At 45.4% G+C, this 17,758-nt stretch overlaps 1 protein-coding gene across 1 annotated transcript in view; it reads right to left on the bottom strand.

Annotated features, from left to right (window-relative positions):
* Positions 1-1,258: 1,258 nt before the first annotated feature.
* Positions 1,259-17,758, bottom strand: part of crocc2 (ciliary rootlet coiled-coil, rootletin family member 2) — a 30,918-nt gene continuing 14,418 nt past the window's right edge. The window contains exons 10-36 of the mRNA XM_076079187.1: positions 16,919-17,015; positions 16,653-16,742; positions 16,408-16,542; positions 15,941-16,140; positions 15,386-15,568; positions 14,752-14,896; positions 14,506-14,652; positions 14,200-14,430; positions 11,888-12,081; positions 11,270-11,397; positions 10,758-10,927; positions 10,472-10,651; positions 10,032-10,166; positions 9,795-9,938; positions 7,473-7,711; positions 7,234-7,393; positions 6,974-7,141; positions 5,370-5,754; positions 5,160-5,290; positions 4,813-4,933; positions 4,553-4,716; positions 4,018-4,458; positions 3,317-3,466; positions 3,042-3,242; positions 2,133-2,267; positions 1,450-1,629; positions 1,259-1,342 (exon numbers count right to left, since the gene is read on the bottom strand). Coding sequence (XP_075935302.1) covers positions 1,259-1,342; positions 1,450-1,629; positions 2,133-2,267; positions 3,042-3,242; positions 3,317-3,466; positions 4,018-4,458; positions 4,553-4,716; positions 4,813-4,933; positions 5,160-5,290; positions 5,370-5,754; positions 6,974-7,141; positions 7,234-7,393; positions 7,473-7,711; positions 9,795-9,938; positions 10,032-10,166; positions 10,472-10,651; positions 10,758-10,927; positions 11,270-11,397; positions 11,888-12,081; positions 14,200-14,430; positions 14,506-14,652; positions 14,752-14,896; positions 15,386-15,568; positions 15,941-16,140; positions 16,408-16,542; positions 16,653-16,742; positions 16,919-17,015 — 4,738 coding nt within the window. The remainder of the gene's footprint in view (positions 1,343-1,449; positions 1,630-2,132; positions 2,268-3,041; positions 3,243-3,316; positions 3,467-4,017; positions 4,459-4,552; positions 4,717-4,812; positions 4,934-5,159; positions 5,291-5,369; positions 5,755-6,973; positions 7,142-7,233; positions 7,394-7,472; positions 7,712-9,794; positions 9,939-10,031; positions 10,167-10,471; positions 10,652-10,757; positions 10,928-11,269; positions 11,398-11,887; positions 12,082-14,199; positions 14,431-14,505; positions 14,653-14,751; positions 14,897-15,385; positions 15,569-15,940; positions 16,141-16,407; positions 16,543-16,652; positions 16,743-16,918; positions 17,016-17,758) is intronic.

Raw genomic sequence — 17,758 nt, 5'->3', positions numbered from 1 at the left:
GGATCTATGATAATCAAAGGGCTGCTTTAAAGAAACTCGGACAAGATTTTCCCCTTTCAGTGAGACTCCTACTATGTACAGTTACCAAGGCATGCAAGGCTTCACATCGAGAAGATCTGCGAGTACGCTGGTGTGAGAAAGCAACACTGTACAGTGAGTAATGCGAGAGTCAGAACTGGAGTGAAAACAGAGATACTTACATGTGCACACTGCAGATACAATATATTTGTGGTTTTGCGATCATAAAAGGGAAGACCACATATCGTCTAAAGATTTTTAGGGTTGTGGAAGATTACGGAGGGATCGTCAGTTAAACTTCCAGGGAATGACGATCCCCACAGACCTTGCTTGGCGTCTGCAGCGATCTTTGAAAGAAAAACACTTAAGACAGCACTGGCAACAGAGAGCGAAGGTCATTCTCTCACCCACAACACTAAATCCACAAAGGCTTTTAATGGGGCGAACCCAACGCCAGAACTCACATGCCATGAAAGGGCAGTGCTGTCCTTCGCAAAGTTCACAGAAAACTGCTTTTTTTCTTTTCCCCATAACAAAGTTGTGTGGCGAGTAGAATAAACATAATCATCGATTATCAATTGTCAACATCCTTCTTTAAACAAAATTGTATAAATATGCTCTGATACACCCAGTTTATTAAAAACAATGACAGCTTTTGCACACACTATATTGATAGAGTCAGAACATAATAAAATAAATGAGTTGCACTATGTAATCTGCCTGAGACACTAATCACAGCGACGGGAAAATCTGCAAACAATTATTGTAAATATTTGGATATATATTCTCATTAGTATACACAAACAGTGATTATATGACATGTAAAATTGGTACATGATCAATATGACAAATGAGTATAGGAGCAATCACCAGAGCGGAATGAAGCACCAACTAAGGAAACCTTTCATCACAATGTTTCCTAAAAAAAAAAAATGACACAGCATAAACAGACTTAGAAACGCCAACTGCAGCGAGCCAGAGGAAATCCTTAAAACAATTTGGCACATCCAGTCCACTTATAAACAAAACTCTCATTGTTTGTTGTTGTTGAGTTTTCCTGCAGATTAATGTAATCCGGTGTGCACATGTGCATGGGCGAGCGCCTCGGGAGTGTGTTTGTGTGCGTGCGTGTGTTTCCAAATGTGGACGTAGCTCGTAACCTAATGTTGTTGGGAAGCTGCCAGAGGAACAGTGAATGAGGAAGCCAGAGGTGCTACATACTTCACTGCAGGGTCTCCGCTTACACACCGGGTTGGAGCATCTGATTGAAATAGGCCTGTCGTCTTCTTGTCTCCTGATCCAGCTGCTCTTTCAGAGTCAGCACCTAATTAAAAAAAAGGTAGGTAGACAAACGCTAATACACGGACATAAACCTGTAGCACAAAAGAAAGACCTTCCCGACAAATGATCCACACTTAAGACTTAAAATACCTGTTCCTCCAGACATTTGACCCTCTGGCGATGTGCCTTCTCCCTTGTCTCCAAAGCCTGCTCTGCTTGAAACTGGCTGTCTCTCAGACGATCCGTCTCCAAATCCAACTCCTGGTGATGGCGGGCTGTCGCCTCCAGGAGGCGCTGTGCATAAGCGTGCTCTAACTGGGACACTTGGGCCTAAAGACAATGAGTTTATAGAAAAGAAATAAAGGTCGGTAAGTGTAATAATCTGTGGTTGAGCAGAAAGGGGGCACACAGAGGTTCTCTGATTCCGGGGTTACCGAGGTCATGACCCCTCACTCACTTAGCGGGGCAAGTTAGCCAACTGGAAAACACATGTTGGTGGAAGGCAGCTTGATTTGATAGATGTAAACAATCAAACACAAGTTTCGAGAGAAACTGAAATGACATTGGAACAGTAGCAGTTTCCTTTTGAGAATTATGATTCGCTACTGCTGTTCAAATGCAACACGTCAGTGCAAGATTTTCTCGCAAGCAAGTGCAACTACCTATTGCACTCAATGGAGCTTCAAAGAATTTTTGTATTTTCATATTACTGAAATGCTGAATGTCAAAGTATGTCAGTAGCGACAGTACACATGTTCCACATCATTGTCCCTGTCCTCACAGTGTGACCCCCCATGCCCCATCCCTGGCTGTATAATCCAGCAGCCTCTCACCTGCACAGTCTGCAGCTCAGCCTGCTTTTCAGCCAGCTCCTGTTCCAGGCAGCGGACTGTCTGTCCCAACTGCTCCTTCTCTCTGGCTGCCGACGCCGCCTCCCCCTCCTCCCTCCTCAGCCTCTCCATCTCCACCTGATGACGACACGAGGGTGACATAATGTGAACGACTTTACCATGATTGCTCTGCACCCGGGTGCCTTCCTGTAATGCGTGTAGCAGAAGCCAAGCTCGGAGCCTCTTGGTTCTCACAGTCCGCCGGCATGTGTGTGACAAAGGAGATGTGGAAGAATGGAACAAACCGTATTGCGCAAATGACAAACTGCAGCACGATGAAACAGCTAATTATTCACATTATCTCCTCCGGCATGGATTAAGATAACTGCCCATTAATGTGCCTTAATGCTTCGGCAACTGTATGTCTTCACTTGATCCAGAATGTGGCAGGCAGCGAGGCTTCTGACCAACACTAAACACATATTACTTCAGTCCTGGCTTCTATATGTACACGGGCTTCCAGCAGCTTTAAAAATAACTTTAAGATGCTTTTAATTACATTTTAAAGCCCCTTGTGGTTTGGGTCCCTCATATATTTGAGATATTTTACCTCATACTCAGCACCAACACTTTTCAGGTCTCCTGACAAAAAGCTGTTAAATGTTCTGGGGTGTAGCTATATATATATATATATATATACATATATGTATATATCCATGTGTATTTGTTACAGAGACTGTTTCCTGTTTTTATGCTAAGCTGGGCTAACCGGCTGCTGGCAGTAGCTTCATATATATTTACCATACAGACATGATGCTGCTATCAATCTAACTCAGCAATAACGAGAATAAACTTATTTTCCATAATGCCAAACTATTTCTAAAGTACAGTGCAGCAGATAGGTCAGCTCACCCTCTCCAGTGTCTTCCTGAGTGATGACTTGTCTTTACCGAGGCGCGTCAGCACCTTCTCCATCTCCGCTCTCTCACTCTGCAGCTTTTGCAAAGAGCTCTGCAGATTGGTGACCTTGTCCTGGAGTTCCTCCTTCTCTCGCTGCAGCTGCTGGGAGCTCCCCTGGGCCTGCACTTCAGCATCCTGCTGTTGCTTCAGGCTCTGGGACAGAGTCAATCATCAGCACATCAAGATGGAGCTTTGCCCTTTGCGCCTATATTTGCAGAGAGACTCACCTCCTTCAGGGTCCTGTTGTGCTTCTCCAGCTCAGAGTTTTGAAGTTCCAAGTCCTCTTGGGCTCTTTGAAGGTTCTGGGTCTGCTCTGTTAGTGTGTGGCTCAGCCTCTTTCTCTCTGAGAGGGAATTTCGTGTTTGATCCAGACGTTCCTATGGGCACACAAACGTTGATATACAAGTTTCATCAAAACACGATTTTGGCTGACCCGAATTTCCTCCCATTTCCTTTATATTGTGTCTTTTTACAGCCCTTGACATATTGTTGAACAAGTGTATGTGTACTGCAATGACCTGACAGCTTTTGAGCAAATCAAGAGATTTATACTAAGCATGTCATGTTTTTGTTTGCTCAGTATCTTTAAAGTGCAGTCCCAAACTAAGACCGGAAAGCTCTCCCGAGAAGCTCTTGGAGAATTAATGAGCTTGCCCGAGCATTTTATTGCTCGGTCTTTGAGGTCCTTCAGGAAAACCTCAGAGGCAAATGTAAATAAGAAATGCTCAGTCTGTAGCTGAGAAGGTTACATAGCTGCACTGTAAATCAAAGCACAGCCATGCAGGCATGGCTATTCATCGTATTTTGAAGTTTCAATCAAACATCTTTGTGTTGAGAGATGGGGGGGAAGCTTGCAAATAAAAAAATACGCAGTGAACATGATTTGTTTTATGTTATAGAAATGTTTTTTTCTTAAAACTCTCTGTACCTGCAGCTGCCTTCGGTCCTGCTCGCTGGCAGTCAGAGCCCTCTGCAGCTGCGGGATCTGCTCCTGCAGGGCTCCGCTGCTGGTCCTGTTGTCGCTGAGGGTGTTGGACAATTTGTGGATCTGTTCCCTCAGGTGGCTCTCATGCTGCTCAGCTCGAGCCAGCGACGTGGCCAATCTCTCCTCGCTGACCCTCAGTGCTGCGCCCCGGTCCTCGCTCTCACTCAGCTTCCTCCTCAGCTCCGTCAGTCTTTCCTGCAAGGCCCCCGCCTCTGCATCCAGCTCTGCCGCCCTGAGCTGGGCCCTCTGTAGCTCACCTTCAAGGGTGCGCTGGGAGAGCTCCAGGCGGCTCACCCTGCTCTCTGCTCCATGCAGGGACTCCTTCAGCTTCTGTTGTTCTACATTTGCGCGCGATTCTAAGCCGTGCAGGAGCTCCAACTTGTCCTGCGGAGGAATTGGCAGAGGACAGTTTATCAGCTGTCACTGAAGATGCTGCACTCTGTGTTGGTAAATATCTATCTCCTGGCCTTTGACATACTTGCAGTGCCCTGGTCTCAGCCTCAGCAGCTTGCAGACTGGTCCGGAGATGAGCTACTTCCTCCTCAAGGCTTCTCTTCTCCCTCTCTGTGCGACATACTATTTCTTCCTGCAGGGAAAGGGATGTATGTGCCTCGTGCAACCGCTCTGCCATCTCTCTTTTTCCTGGAACAATATGTTGAATTGTTAAATGAGCAGTATGTCTACACAGACTTAATAACTGATATTTACTCTGTTTGTAGGATCTCCTGCTTTTCTCACCGTGCTCTGATTGCTTCAGGGACCTCTGGAGTTGTAGCAGCTGGGTGGCTGATTTATCCTGGCTGTCTTGGAGCTCTGTCACCTGCTGACTTAGACCAGCTATCTGAGCCTTGGCTTCATCCTGAGGGAATAACACAATTTCAAACATTGTGCTGAAATACAAACACAACAAATGTAGTAAGTGAATTAAATTTATATATTGTGATTTGTTTGTTATTTATATTTATTTATTAAGCAGATCTGGTGATCTGCAAAGCAAGACCGGCTTCAGGCCAACAATCCCACTCACACAGTTTGAGGTGTGTGTTGTCGAGCCTTTATTCAGTTATTAAGAAGTTCAAATATACCCTGTCTCTTTGTGTGTCCCTGAGTTCCTGCTGGAATTCCCGCAGGGCGGCATGCACCATGTCCACATCCAGCTCTTCATCTTCACCACGAGACAAGGACAACACGGATCTGTTTGTCTCATTGTCTCCCCCTAAACAAAGAACACACTTATTCATGCAAATAAAATGCAAAGATTTGCATCATCTTATTATGAAAGGGCATGACCATACCTTTTACTTGCAGGTGGTTCCTCCAGGGAGAGGGAGACCGTTTGTGGGACCCAGGTGTGCCTGAAAGCCTTGCATGGCCGGTGCCAACAGTGCGGCACAGAGCTGAAGACAACCCCGCCAACTTGAGCTCCAGGTCCCTGCGTTTGGTGTCGCTGAGGCCGAGCTGCTCATCCAGGCCCTGGACCTTGCTTTCAGCAAGGCCGACCTGCACAGAGAGTTGCTTGACCTGGATCCCGGCGTCTTCTAGTGCTTCCTCCAGCTGGGCAGTGGTTTCTCTGTTCCTCTGGTCACACTGCAGCTGATAAGCCTCTCTGTCCTGCAGCAGCTCCCGGTTCTGATGCTCCGATGCCTCCAGTTCCAGAACACGGCGCTGCAGACCTGAAACCTGCGCGCGCACGCGCACACACACACACACACACACACACACACACACAGAAGAGAGCCTCAATACAAACCTAATACTCTCTACTAGTCATGCATGTAGGTGTTACTGTGGATTATGTTGTAAATTGCATACAGGTCAAAACTGGGTTGCTTTTAGAGGATTTATAATCTTTTACAATTTGAAGACACACTTGTCAACTCATACCTTTAATTCCCGGTAAGCTGTTTACATTTAGCTGCTTACTTTTTTGTTTTTTGTACATGTTTAAAATCATAAATGTAATAGTTAAGTCAGTATATAGACACACAGTATGCTACTTTATATGATGATCTGCCAATTAATTTCCCTTTCTTAAATTCTGTTGCGGCAGGTCTTAATAAGAGAGTTGTGTTTGGATAAAGGGATGTCACGTTTGCAGAAATGTGGGCGACGGGCTGAACATAGTCCTAACTGCCGCAGTGAAAAACAACACTACCACGTAATTCCTGAAGAATAGTGCCTCGAGTGTTATCTAGTGACAAACACTGTGTAAATAATGGGAACATGGTTTCTGTAAAGGGTTAATGTGCTTTAAGCTGACACGGGTGTCAAGTCCACTGATAGGGTTTTTAAAACTGTATCATGAGAAGTTAAGGGGGCACAAGACTCATGACTGAGGCATAAAATGAAACAGCATTTCAAAGACTGACGTTTATTATGTATTGTATTTAGTTTTGAAAAATAATACATAAACCAAACTTCAAATATATCATAATAATGAGGAGTTGCCTCCATGCTCTTGGAAATAGAATACAAAAGTATGCCATACATTAACTTGACAACATTATCTACTGCGGTCATGAGAATTTGGGGACCCCAAGAATGGGGTTATGGGGTTATGGGACATATAGGTTAAAAAAAAAAATATTAATTAGAATAGAAAGCATAATTTTTCCTGCATAGCTGTTAATCAAAACATAACATTTGAATTTATTAATTTTTTTCTGGTAGTTTGCAATGACATCGAGTTTCTTTAATAAACCGCTGTTCAGCTATATATTCACAATATTTCAAAGTAAAACCCAACACCCCGTCACTGTTACAGTAGAATATACAGTGTTCTGTCGTTCATGTTTTCTGTCTCTGTGTGAGTATGGCAGGTATTCTTCGAGTATGTACGCAAAGGTGGAATGTTTGCTCTAGCATGTTGTTAACAGACTAACTCCCGGAGGCCTTCTACCTCGTTCAGCGCTGCGTCTCTGCCAGCCTCGCACTCCAGCACTCTCTGCTTAAAGGTGAAAGCCTCGCGACGCGCCTCCTCCTCCTTCTGCTCCTCTTGACATACCCGGGCCTGCAGCTCTCGCAGCTCCCGTTTCTGGTGGCCGTTCTCGCCCTCGAGGACCTTTACCTGCTCACGTTAACACACCACACACTACTTGGAGGTAATCCTTTATTTGGAATAAATCAGATGGAAAGCAGTTAGGCTCAATAATCTTTCACCTGTCTGCGCAGCTCCTGCACATCTCTGCGTGCCTGCAGGCGAGACTTCTCCAGCTCCCTCATGCTACTCCGTAGGGTGGTTGCCTCTTGGTGCATCGAGCTCCTACATTCCTCTGAGACAGCAACTTCCTGCTCCCTCTCCTCCAGGGCTCGTCTCAAGCTAGTCAAGATATGTTTCAAGTTAACACGACAGACGGCTAACATTACAGGAAATCTGCAGTTCCATGCGACAGCCGTACCTGCTGTTGTCACTCTCTGCTCTCTTGATGAAAGCTCTTAGCTCCTGGTTGGACGCTTGGATAGCATCTTTCTCTCTGGTTTCGTCACCCAAGAGCCTTCTCAGGTCCAGGGCATCTTTCCGTTGCTTGTTCCGCTCCTGTGCACACTCCTGGAGCTCTCTGTGAGCCTCAATCAACGCCCTTCGCGCCTTAACAAGTCCATCCTCTGCCTCCTGCAGCTGCCGACGAAGGCCCTCTAACTTCATGTCGAGATTATGGAGAATAAAAGGCGTGATGTGTCAAAGAGGATGAATAGGGAGGTCTTATGGATAAACAGTAAATCTCTTATTCATGAAGTTGCTAGATAAACTCCAATCTAGAAATTCTAAGCTTTTTTTTCTTGTTCCTGGTTTCTTGATTGATGTCAACCAAATACCGAATTTATTTGGTGTTATAAATTTAAATATGTGTAAACATCCTATTATAAACAGTTAATTGAAGAGTTCATTGGGACCTAAAAAAAGAAAGAAAAAATAAGCCTTCAAATGCTTTTAAAACATGTCTGTTTTAAATATAAATGTATATCCTCAAAAACGTCTATTAGGCTGTTATCTACAGTACATTGAAAGCTCAAACACATGTATGTAATCATCAATATCGAGAAGGCACAATCCATCAGCATACTGCAAGGCTGATTTTGGATCAGATAACGCATTTGAGCTTCATTGTTTGAAAGCTAAACCTCAACATCTACTACTTTAAGTGCTATGCGCACAATCTCAAGACACTGCGCAACCTATATTCAATTTTATTGCAATATGTTGTGTGTTGCGAGAAAAGCAGGGAGGACAGAGCTTATCTGGGCATGGATGAGAGCCAGTCGGGCCTGTAGCCAGGTGCTGTCTCTCCCCATCTCCTTACTGCGTAGTGTAAAGAATCCACGGAGAGCAACATGATAAACAGGAGGAGGTGGCGGAGGGGGAGGGAGAGGGAGGATGAGCAGCAGGATGAGGAGGAGTGTTATGTTCAGAGGCCACACAAGAGGATTTTTTCTCATAAACTCTAATGTGAGAAAAAACAAGCCAGTGCTGATCTTGCCAATTATACTTTATTTTATCAGATATTTCTTTGGGGGGAGGAGGGGGGGTAGCGGAGGAGAAGTGCAGGGAATATGAGGGCAGCAGTGTTGTGTTATGTGGATGGGAGTGGGGGACCTCGAGTCCCAGCGGAGCCAGCCTCTCGCTGCTGCAAGGGAGAAAATAAACACTCCCCCACTGGCTTATTTACACAAGGGGTTAACTCAAACTTTGATTTCATATTATGGTACCAGGGACCGTATCCAACCCCCCCCCCCCCTCGCTCTCCCTCTCTCCTCTCGCTCTTTTCCTCTTTCATGCTCACTAGCTCTCTGTCACACACTCTCACTCCTGCTTTGTCACAGTCTGACATGAGAATCCTGCGATGGGATTAGTGAAAATAATCAAACAAGGAAACGGGCAGGGGTGGTGGCCAAATATGACAGTGTCGCCGAAGCTTGACTTGATATATGGTGGGGAGGGCTGTCCAAACCTCAAAACTCCTCTGCTTTGGCTCCACACAGCCTCATTCACTATACTCTGACAAGACTAAAGAGACAGAGTGAAGACAGGATGATCCTCTTTTTTTGCTTTTTCGTCGAAACCACAAAGTTCAACACAGATAAACAAACCCCTTTTCCAGGGAAACCAGGCTTTTAAATCAAGGCATGGTGAGGCCCTTACAACTCTGCAGTTACGTCTTAATGAGGTGACTGTGAGCTTGTTATTTCACTAAAATGCCCAGCGACCCTGTGGCTGCGATCCTGACCTCAAGCAACCCCAAGAGATGAGATTTACGGCTCTCATTTGGCTCAGGGAGTTATGTCACTGGGCCAAAATTATGGTCCCTAATTGCGCTTTTATGTTTGTATTAAGGTCAATGGAACTAAATTTTCCTCCAGGAAAAAGACACAGAGAGCGAGTATGGAGAGGGAGTCTTAAGATTGGACACCACCTCCTTGTAGGATTTGGCCCTGCGCACTCTGCACCTGATGGCACCCTGATGCTAGTAAAGCTCTGCGGCATCGGCCAATGTCAACAGCGGCGTATGGTAAATGGCTCTCCCTCACACTGGTACTAATTGGTGCAAACTCCCCCCCACACGCTAGAAGCAGATCCATGGTCTCCCATCCTATGCCAAGCCAAACAAGCCTGTATTTCCTATCCACTTCTGTGATCCTACTTTTTGATTTTCTTCATAGTTCCCTGTTCATATCAATATCCATGATATTTCTGTTTAAATGGAAGCCTGAAAAAAGGTTCTCACCTCCTGTTGTGTATGTTCTCTCTGCTGGTTCAACTCTCTGACCTGCTCAATCAGACTCTTCTTGGCATTCTCGTGGGAGTTCAAAGATTCCTCAAACTGAGTTTGCAAGTCTTGCAGCTCAGACTGAAGGACGGCCGCTGCGTTCTGGACCACAGAGGTACACAAATCGGTTGGCTGAGTGATATGTGAAAAACAAGGAGAGTGACCAGAGCCAATGTGACCCTGCCTTATCTTTACCCTTTCCTGCTCCTGTTTTGTAAGTGCCTCCCTCTGCATGCACTCGAGCTCCATGCCTGCTGTGGCCAGGTCCTGCTGCAGGGCGGCGAGCTTCTCCGTGACGGCAGCCTTCTCTACCTCCTTCTGGGACAAAGCCTGGTCACAACAGACTGCGAGGTCAGGGTCATTCATACTATAGCTCACAAAAAGGTTTGGCAGCTATTGTGCTTAGATAAACGTCCACAGAAGGACAAGGAATGAACCTCGCGTATTGCATGAGGATACAGGCAGGACATACTGCTTTTGATGGACATTCACTGGCAACTGTGAAGACAAAACTTAGGATGTTGTGGTAATGAGACAATTCTCCAACCCTTGGCCTGTCCTAAAATACTTCACTCTACATTTTAAGGTTCATAAACAATCATAACAAACCTATGAAGACCACCTCACACACACACCTGCTGCTTTTCACTCTCAGCCTGCAGGAGGCTTTGGTTGAAGTCCTGCTGCTGCCTGGCCAGCTCCTCTTGCACCTGCTGCAGCTCCTTCTGGCTGTGCACACGCCATTCCTCACACTGTCTACGCAGCTGCTCCTCAACCTGCTCCCGCTGAACTGTCAGCTCCGCGCACTGTTGTTCCTGTCAACCACCAAGCACACACACACACACCCACTCCTGGTTAGTTAATAGCTAAAGCATCGGATTTATTGTTGAGCCCAACATAACTGCTCAAGTCTTACTGAACCTTTTGCCGTCGTTCGGCTTCAAGCTGCTCTCTGTGGATTTGCTCTTTGCTGTTCAGGGTCAGCAGGCCATTCCTCTCCACCTGTGCCAGCTTCTCCTCCAGCTTGCTCCGCTCCTGCGCTGCTTGCGCAAACTGGCGTTCAGCATCCACACGCATCCGAGCGGCATCACCTGTACAGAGGAATCCAATCTCTGTCAAAATCCCACTCAATAATTAGATGGAGGCGCCCAGGATCAGCAAGATTTTGATTCACAGTTTTATTTATAGGGGACACTCATCCGTGTCTTTATGTGGAACATGCTAGCTTAACACGACTTATCCGATCCATGTGTGTTTGTGCGGGGTGGTGGGACCCTGGTCAGCTGAGAAAGCAGCCCCCATGATCCTGCAGCCCAGCTGTTGCAGAGCTCAGAGCTGAAATATGGATCTCTAGTGGGCTGTTGGAAAGGCTTCATGGCAAGGGGGGCTTGGCACGGAGGACAGCGGGGTCTCTGAGGGAGGGGGCTACTCACGCGTCAAGGCCTCGTTAGCCAGCAGCAAGCTGCGCCTCTCCCCCTCCATCCTGGTGCACTCGACCTCCAGAGAAGAGGCAAGCTCCTGGCTCTCATACAGAGCCGTCTCCAGGGACTCCTTCTCCGCTCTGGAACAAAGTGGTGAATGGGTTTGAGCTCTGAAAAAAACACACCTTTGAACCAGTAGGTGTAGGTCATAAAATTCAATGATCCATCATGAGCATAGTTTCCAAATAAAACCGTATTACTTAAAGACTCCTTTTACATGTGACTTGCCGTGCTTAAGAAAGTAAAATTTGCTTATAAAGTAAAGAAAATGACCGTAAACACACATTGGCAGTCGGTCTGAGTGGAACAAACACACACTGGGTTGTTTCTGATGCTTCTGGGGAGATTTACTGACTTACATCCATTCCTTACACTCTTCACCATACATGCCTAACCCCAGCCCTGACCTTAACCAATAAAGACAGAGACTTGTTTACCGTAGCTCGCGCTGGATGCAACTGCAGAAAACAAACTGAGAAAACTAGTTTTGAGTATGAAATTGGTCCCAAACATTTTAGAGGTCAGACCACACAAATAAACACACACACACACAGAAACACACACACAAACCTAAGTGCAACCAGCTCCTGCGTGACACCACAGGCCTTTCGGTCAGCGGAGTTTAGCTTGACATCCAGAGCAGCCCTGGCCTTGGCCAGCTCCTCCCTGTCATGGGTAGCTCTCTTTAGGGCTGTGGTCTGGGTCTCAAGCTCCCTCCTGCACGCACACAGCTCCTCTGACACAGTCTGCATCTGCCTGTTGACCTGGATGCCGACAAACACAAGTAAAAAACAAATGCCACCAAGTAATTCATTTTTCATTTTTGCTTCATGACTTCACAGTGAATTATGATTTATTTTGAGTATGAGCAGCAGAAGGAACACAGTTGATATTGTGTATCTGTTGGGCTGAGAATGAACCACCCAACCTCTACATTTTATGCAGTCACATTTGCTGTACTAACATTGAACTCTACATATCCCTCTTTGTTGCTGTTATGAAGCATAAATTAATCAAACTTTAGGCGTTTCATGACAGTGTATAGAAACTGCTGGGCCATAACAAATGTGCCGCCTGAAGCAAAACAACAATGATTAGTGGGGTTACGGTAATGATAAGTTTTTCCCAGTTACCACTTAAATCACTGTGACACACCACAGGACCTACTGTATATCTAGCAAGAAAAATAATGAACTGGGAACATGTGCAGTTGATGCGGAACCGCCTAAATTCTATTCAGCATTTATAAAACTGCAGGAACAGATTATTGTATGAAGGTACTGTGGAGAGGATTGTCCTGGGATTCAACCTTTGGCTTAAAAGGTCAGAGTAAACCTCAACAGGTGTCCAGTGTCATTTAAAGGAATATTTCAACGCTCTGGGAAACACGCCTATTTGGAGTAAGATGATAAGATGGATACCACTCAAATGTCTGTATGTTAAACATGAAGCTGGAGCCAGCCGGCAATTAGCTTAGCTTAGCATTAAGACTGGAAGCAATGGGGACACAGCTAGGCTCTGCCCATAGGCATCTCTAAAGCTAGAACATTTTATATCTTTGTTTACTTTACTCCGTACAAAAAATGAAGTGTAAAACCAACAAGTTGTGATTTTACAAGGGGTTATGTACAGGAACAATTTTTTGGCCTGGTCAGTGACTTCCTGCAGTCTCTGCCGCTCGCATGGCAACCTCCCTGTGACAACAAGACTGCACTGGCCAAGCCAAGAAATAGTTCCACTGGTAACTCCTCGTAAAACCACAACCTGTCATCTTTACATTACTGTTTGTGTACAGTTTGAACAAACAGGGTATGAAGTGTGAATTTGTGAGTTTTAGAGCTGCTGTCAGGTCTTTTATGCTAAGCTAACCAGCTAGAGAGTGGCATCGATCTTCTCATCTGACGCTCAGCAAGAAAGCAAATTAGCATATTTCCCAAAATGTTGAACTGTGTTATTCTCCTGGTTTAAATCAAACAATAATAAAGCCCCATATGAAACAGAAAAAAATGTTTATTGTTAACTGTAAGATCTCAAAATTGTATTTCCCTGGCCAGTTACTAACACACCATCATACAATCGTTGAATCTATAATGGGCCCCTGCAACTTCTAATATTTCACTGCAACAAATTGTTTGAAAAGCAACAATCGCTGCAAGTTCATTTCAAACCAAACTAAGATGAACTCGCACTAACTAAATATTAGCACATGATGTCTCTCAGCCTCTCCTTAAGTAAATATGAAAGTGGATGAAGTGCAAAAATGTTATGGATGTGAGTAGCGCCCAATATGGGAATGAAACATGAGCTTAGTGCATCGGGGGCCGCTCCAGGGCTTGTTTCATACACATTTGATTTATTTTTACAGATAAGCTGTCTAAAAATGTTTGGATGGTATTTGTCAAATTGTTTAGGTTTGTTATATTTTAGCCGAGATCAACGCGGATATCCCAGTTTCACATTCAGAACAGATAACAAAGCAGGAGAGGATTCTTCTCATTCTTTAGGGGGCCAAACACAGAGATCTGGACCTAGTGGAGGGAAGAATGGGAATACTTTAGGTGTTAATTTATTGGGTCGTTCACTAACCCCCACTGGATATATTATATGTCTATCTATTTATCTTTTCCAGTTCACATTTATTCATGAAGATCCCTTGCTTGTTATGTCCCAAGTCATTCATAAAACACAGAGTGGGGCTCAAACGGCTCTCCATATCCCGTTTGAAAAAAAGAAAAGCATAGCAGATGTGTCCAGTGCCTTCAATACACTTAATGTATTGCTCCATGAATCTGCTGAAATCTATAAATCACATCAACATAGTTCTCCCAGGTGGTGGGAGTATGGAGGCTGAAGTGGTGTGTGACTGGCCGGCGGTCTCTGACCTGGGAGTGCTGCTCCAGGGCCTGAGCGTTCTCCTCGTGCAGCAGGCTCCGCTCTGCTTCTAGCCTCTGGCAGAGATCCTGCAAGTGGCCGTGGGAGCTCTCCAGGGCTTGTTTCCCAGCGAACAGATTCATCTTCTCTTGTTGCACCCGTGCTGTCTCCTCCCGGGCCGCTGCCCGCTCCGTTTCTGCTTCCCTTCTACGTTTACCGAGCTCCGTCTTCTCCCCTTCAGTCTGGAAGGGAAACTAAAATATTTCACTTCTGTTCTGTTACACTCTGCTTTCTGCTGGCTTCTAATGGCTACTGACCTGCAGCAGAATGCGATTGAGTTCCACCTTGTCTTTGGCCAGGCCTTCGCTCAGGGCAGCCATTTTAGCCAGAGAATCATGAAGGGCAGCCTCCTGATGCTGCAGTTTGGTGAGTGCTAACTTGTGTGCAGCACTCCGGGACTCCATCTGTGGAGTGAAATGTAAATATAAGAAGGATTTATATCCTTAGGGAGAATCTAGTTATAAAGATCTGGCTACCTGCTGCCGGAACAAAGCAGCCTATACCTTGCTGAGAGCCAGAGCGAGGCTGGCCTTATCATCTTCCAACACCTCCTTCTGCAGGGTGATTTGACTCAGAGCCTCCTTCACCGTCACAAGCTCCCTACGCAGAACTGAGTGTTTCCCTTCAAGCTCCTCCAGACTCCTCTCGCTGAAATACACAATGCAACACATACATGACTCTCTCACACATTGTTTCTTTGTCACACACACGCACACACACACACACACACACACACACACACACACACACACACACAGATTATTTATATAAACGAAATTCCATAACAGCAATCTATCTCCACTGTGAAAGATGGGGAAATGTTGGTGCCAAAGGCCAGAACACTGAGGGAGTTGCTTTTTTGCTGTATCGCATGTCCTGCTCCAATTCTCAGCTAATCAAATTTTTTTTAAGCAAAATAAACCCTCAGAAAGAGGAACACAAAGTTTCCTTCTTGCATGAGTGCAGTAATGCAATGTAAATCATTTACATTTTCCTCCAAATGTCATCTGGGTGCATTGCCGGCCGGAGAATGACATGTGTTACTGATCTGAACTGTAAACAAACGGTGCTTGAAAACAATCACGGGTGACGGGGTGTGTGTTGTGTAACGGTCGCTCTCCATCGCTGGTGCGGTACCCTCTTTGGGCCTCCGTGCGCTGGCGTGCCAGCTGCATCTCCAGATCCTCCCTCTGCTCCCTCAGGAGGTCCCTCTGTCTCTGGAGCTCCAGCGATGAGCCGCGCAATACCTCCAGCTCGGCACGCCGGGAGTCCGCCTCCTGCTGCAGCCCTGACAGCCGCTTCTCCATGCCGCCCTTCTCGCTGTGAGACACGGAGCCAGAGGGAGGCAGAGGAGGAGGGAGAGAGTGTGTGTGTGAAGGGCAGTTGTTGCACAATGATCATCATCATTATTATAACACTTGATCAACAACAAACTTCACAACATAAACACTTCTTGTGTGAATATTGCTTTTGGTGAGGTTTCAATACATTTAAATATGTTCTGATAATGACGGTAGAGATTTGCTAGTTGATTAAAAAAATATATATAATTGTCATCATCATTGCAACATTTAAACCAAGTGGCAATTTTACGAATAACAAAACCTAGAAAATATGAAACAGAATACAGTTAAGCAACTACTTTTATCCGAAATCTTGAAAAAGTACAATAGCTGCAGGATCAGGGTTTACCTGGACATGAGCTCCAGTGAGCAGCGATGTCTGTTGCTGTCTCTGAGGTTTTCCTCCAGAGCTGTTTTAGCCTCCTGACTTTCGCTCCTTATTTCCTGGATCTTCTGCTCCAGCTCTCTCCTCTCAGTGTCCCCCTCTTGCAGATGATCCCGCAGGGTTTCCACTTGCTCCAGGGCAGCATCCAGACGCCCACGCAGCTCCTGTGGTTTGTTTGTGGTGTGCAGGTAAAGAAACAACATGTTCAACAAATTATCTCTCTAAACCAGAGGTTCCCTACATTCTTTTGGCTTCCGGTCTCTTAAAATTAAGCTAAATCTGCTCGTTAGAGGAGGAAAAGGTGAAAGAATACAGTATTTTACAAGAAAAAGGCAAACAGAGATTTCTTTTGAGATCCTACCCTCAGGCTGGGAGCCACTGTTCTAAAACATAGATCTACAATGAGCAAAGAGCAGCCACTTTTGGTGGACCTGTGTTTGATTCTGGTGCTTGGAGAGAGCACTGTGCACAGCCATCAGGGTGGTGTTCCTCAGAGGAGACCGGCAATGAAGAGGTGAGGAGGACGCACTTTCAGAGCCACTGCCATCACCCTCACCGCCAACCAACTGGATATGGCACATATAATGAAGAAGAATGAAAAAAACAAAACGTAATTCATTTTCTTGTGTGCTAACCCTAAAGTATGATCGAGCTCAGTGTGTTGTTTTGTTCTGACCTGGTGAACATGACATAGAATATTTTGGAGGGCTTGGATCTCCGTGTGGACGACCTCCATCTCTGCTTTATCCTCTGTTCTCCTCGTCTCCTGAGCAGGAAACCATTAAGGTCAGACAAGCAGCGCACACACACAGCAAGCCTGACATTTCCCAGACCGCAGGCCTCAAGACAAGGAAGTTGTGGAGTTTATCAAGCCTAGGGTCCAGACCCCCTTAACCACCCGTCTATCTACCACCTCCCAGTCGTGATTTCCCAAGGTCCCACCATCCTGTCCAGACTGATCTGCATGGTGTTGAGGCTGGAATCCTTCTCGCTGCTCTGGCCGCGGAGGTGCTTCACCGAGTCAGTCAGCTCCAGGATTCTATATAGATCAACATGCATGGAAATGGAAAAAGAGAGCGATAACAAACACACACACAGGGTTATCTGAGACACTGAAGATACAAGAGTGGCATGTGCTCCTCCTCTACTAGACCATCAGCACTATCATATTTGCTGCATAGAATTGTCGGGGTGACAATGACTTCCGATAAGATCAAAAGCAAGCTAAGATTCTGAATACAAAGGCCCTGACATTCCTGCAGTCCTCTGCCTGAAGTGCAAAAGACACCAAAAAAGCTTGATGTGCAGGATTTTTATGATCAAAGCCTGTGTAAAGTTCTGGGGTTCCACATGAGGGAATTCAGTTTGGCTTTCCTTTCAATCATAGGAAGAATGTGAATTTTGCAATTGCACTATAGATGACCTCACGCCCAGAATTTCTATTTCAGTTTATGATGCATTTTCCTTCTCCACTGGTGGTTAAACAATCCACAGACTGACTTAAGACACAGACTTAAAATGTTCTTCATCGAACAATTACTTTCATTAGAATTTATTCATGGTGAAGATCATATTGACTTTTGAAAGACAAGTTGAAGGATGGGTTGCCTCAATGTAGTTAATATAGAAACCAGCAACCAGCGGCCCTTAAACAAAATGCAGATTTATCTTATGTCATTTTTTTGGTGAATTATTCGACCATTTTCGTCGCAGTCGACTGAGATTTCTTTAGTCGATGAGTTGTTTTTTATGCTGTTTTCATGCTGAATGACTTATTCCTAT

Source organism: Anarhichas minor, unplaced genomic scaffold (genome assembly GCF_050575085.1).
Source record: "Anarhichas minor isolate MPS153535 unplaced genomic scaffold, ASM5057508v1 ptg000071l, whole genome shotgun sequence".
NCBI classification, from domain to species: Eukaryota; Metazoa; Chordata; class Actinopteri; order Perciformes; family Anarhichadidae; genus Anarhichas; species Anarhichas minor.
The sequence above is the reverse complement of the archived record's forward strand: the minus strand, read 5'-3'. Positions and strand labels throughout refer to the sequence as shown.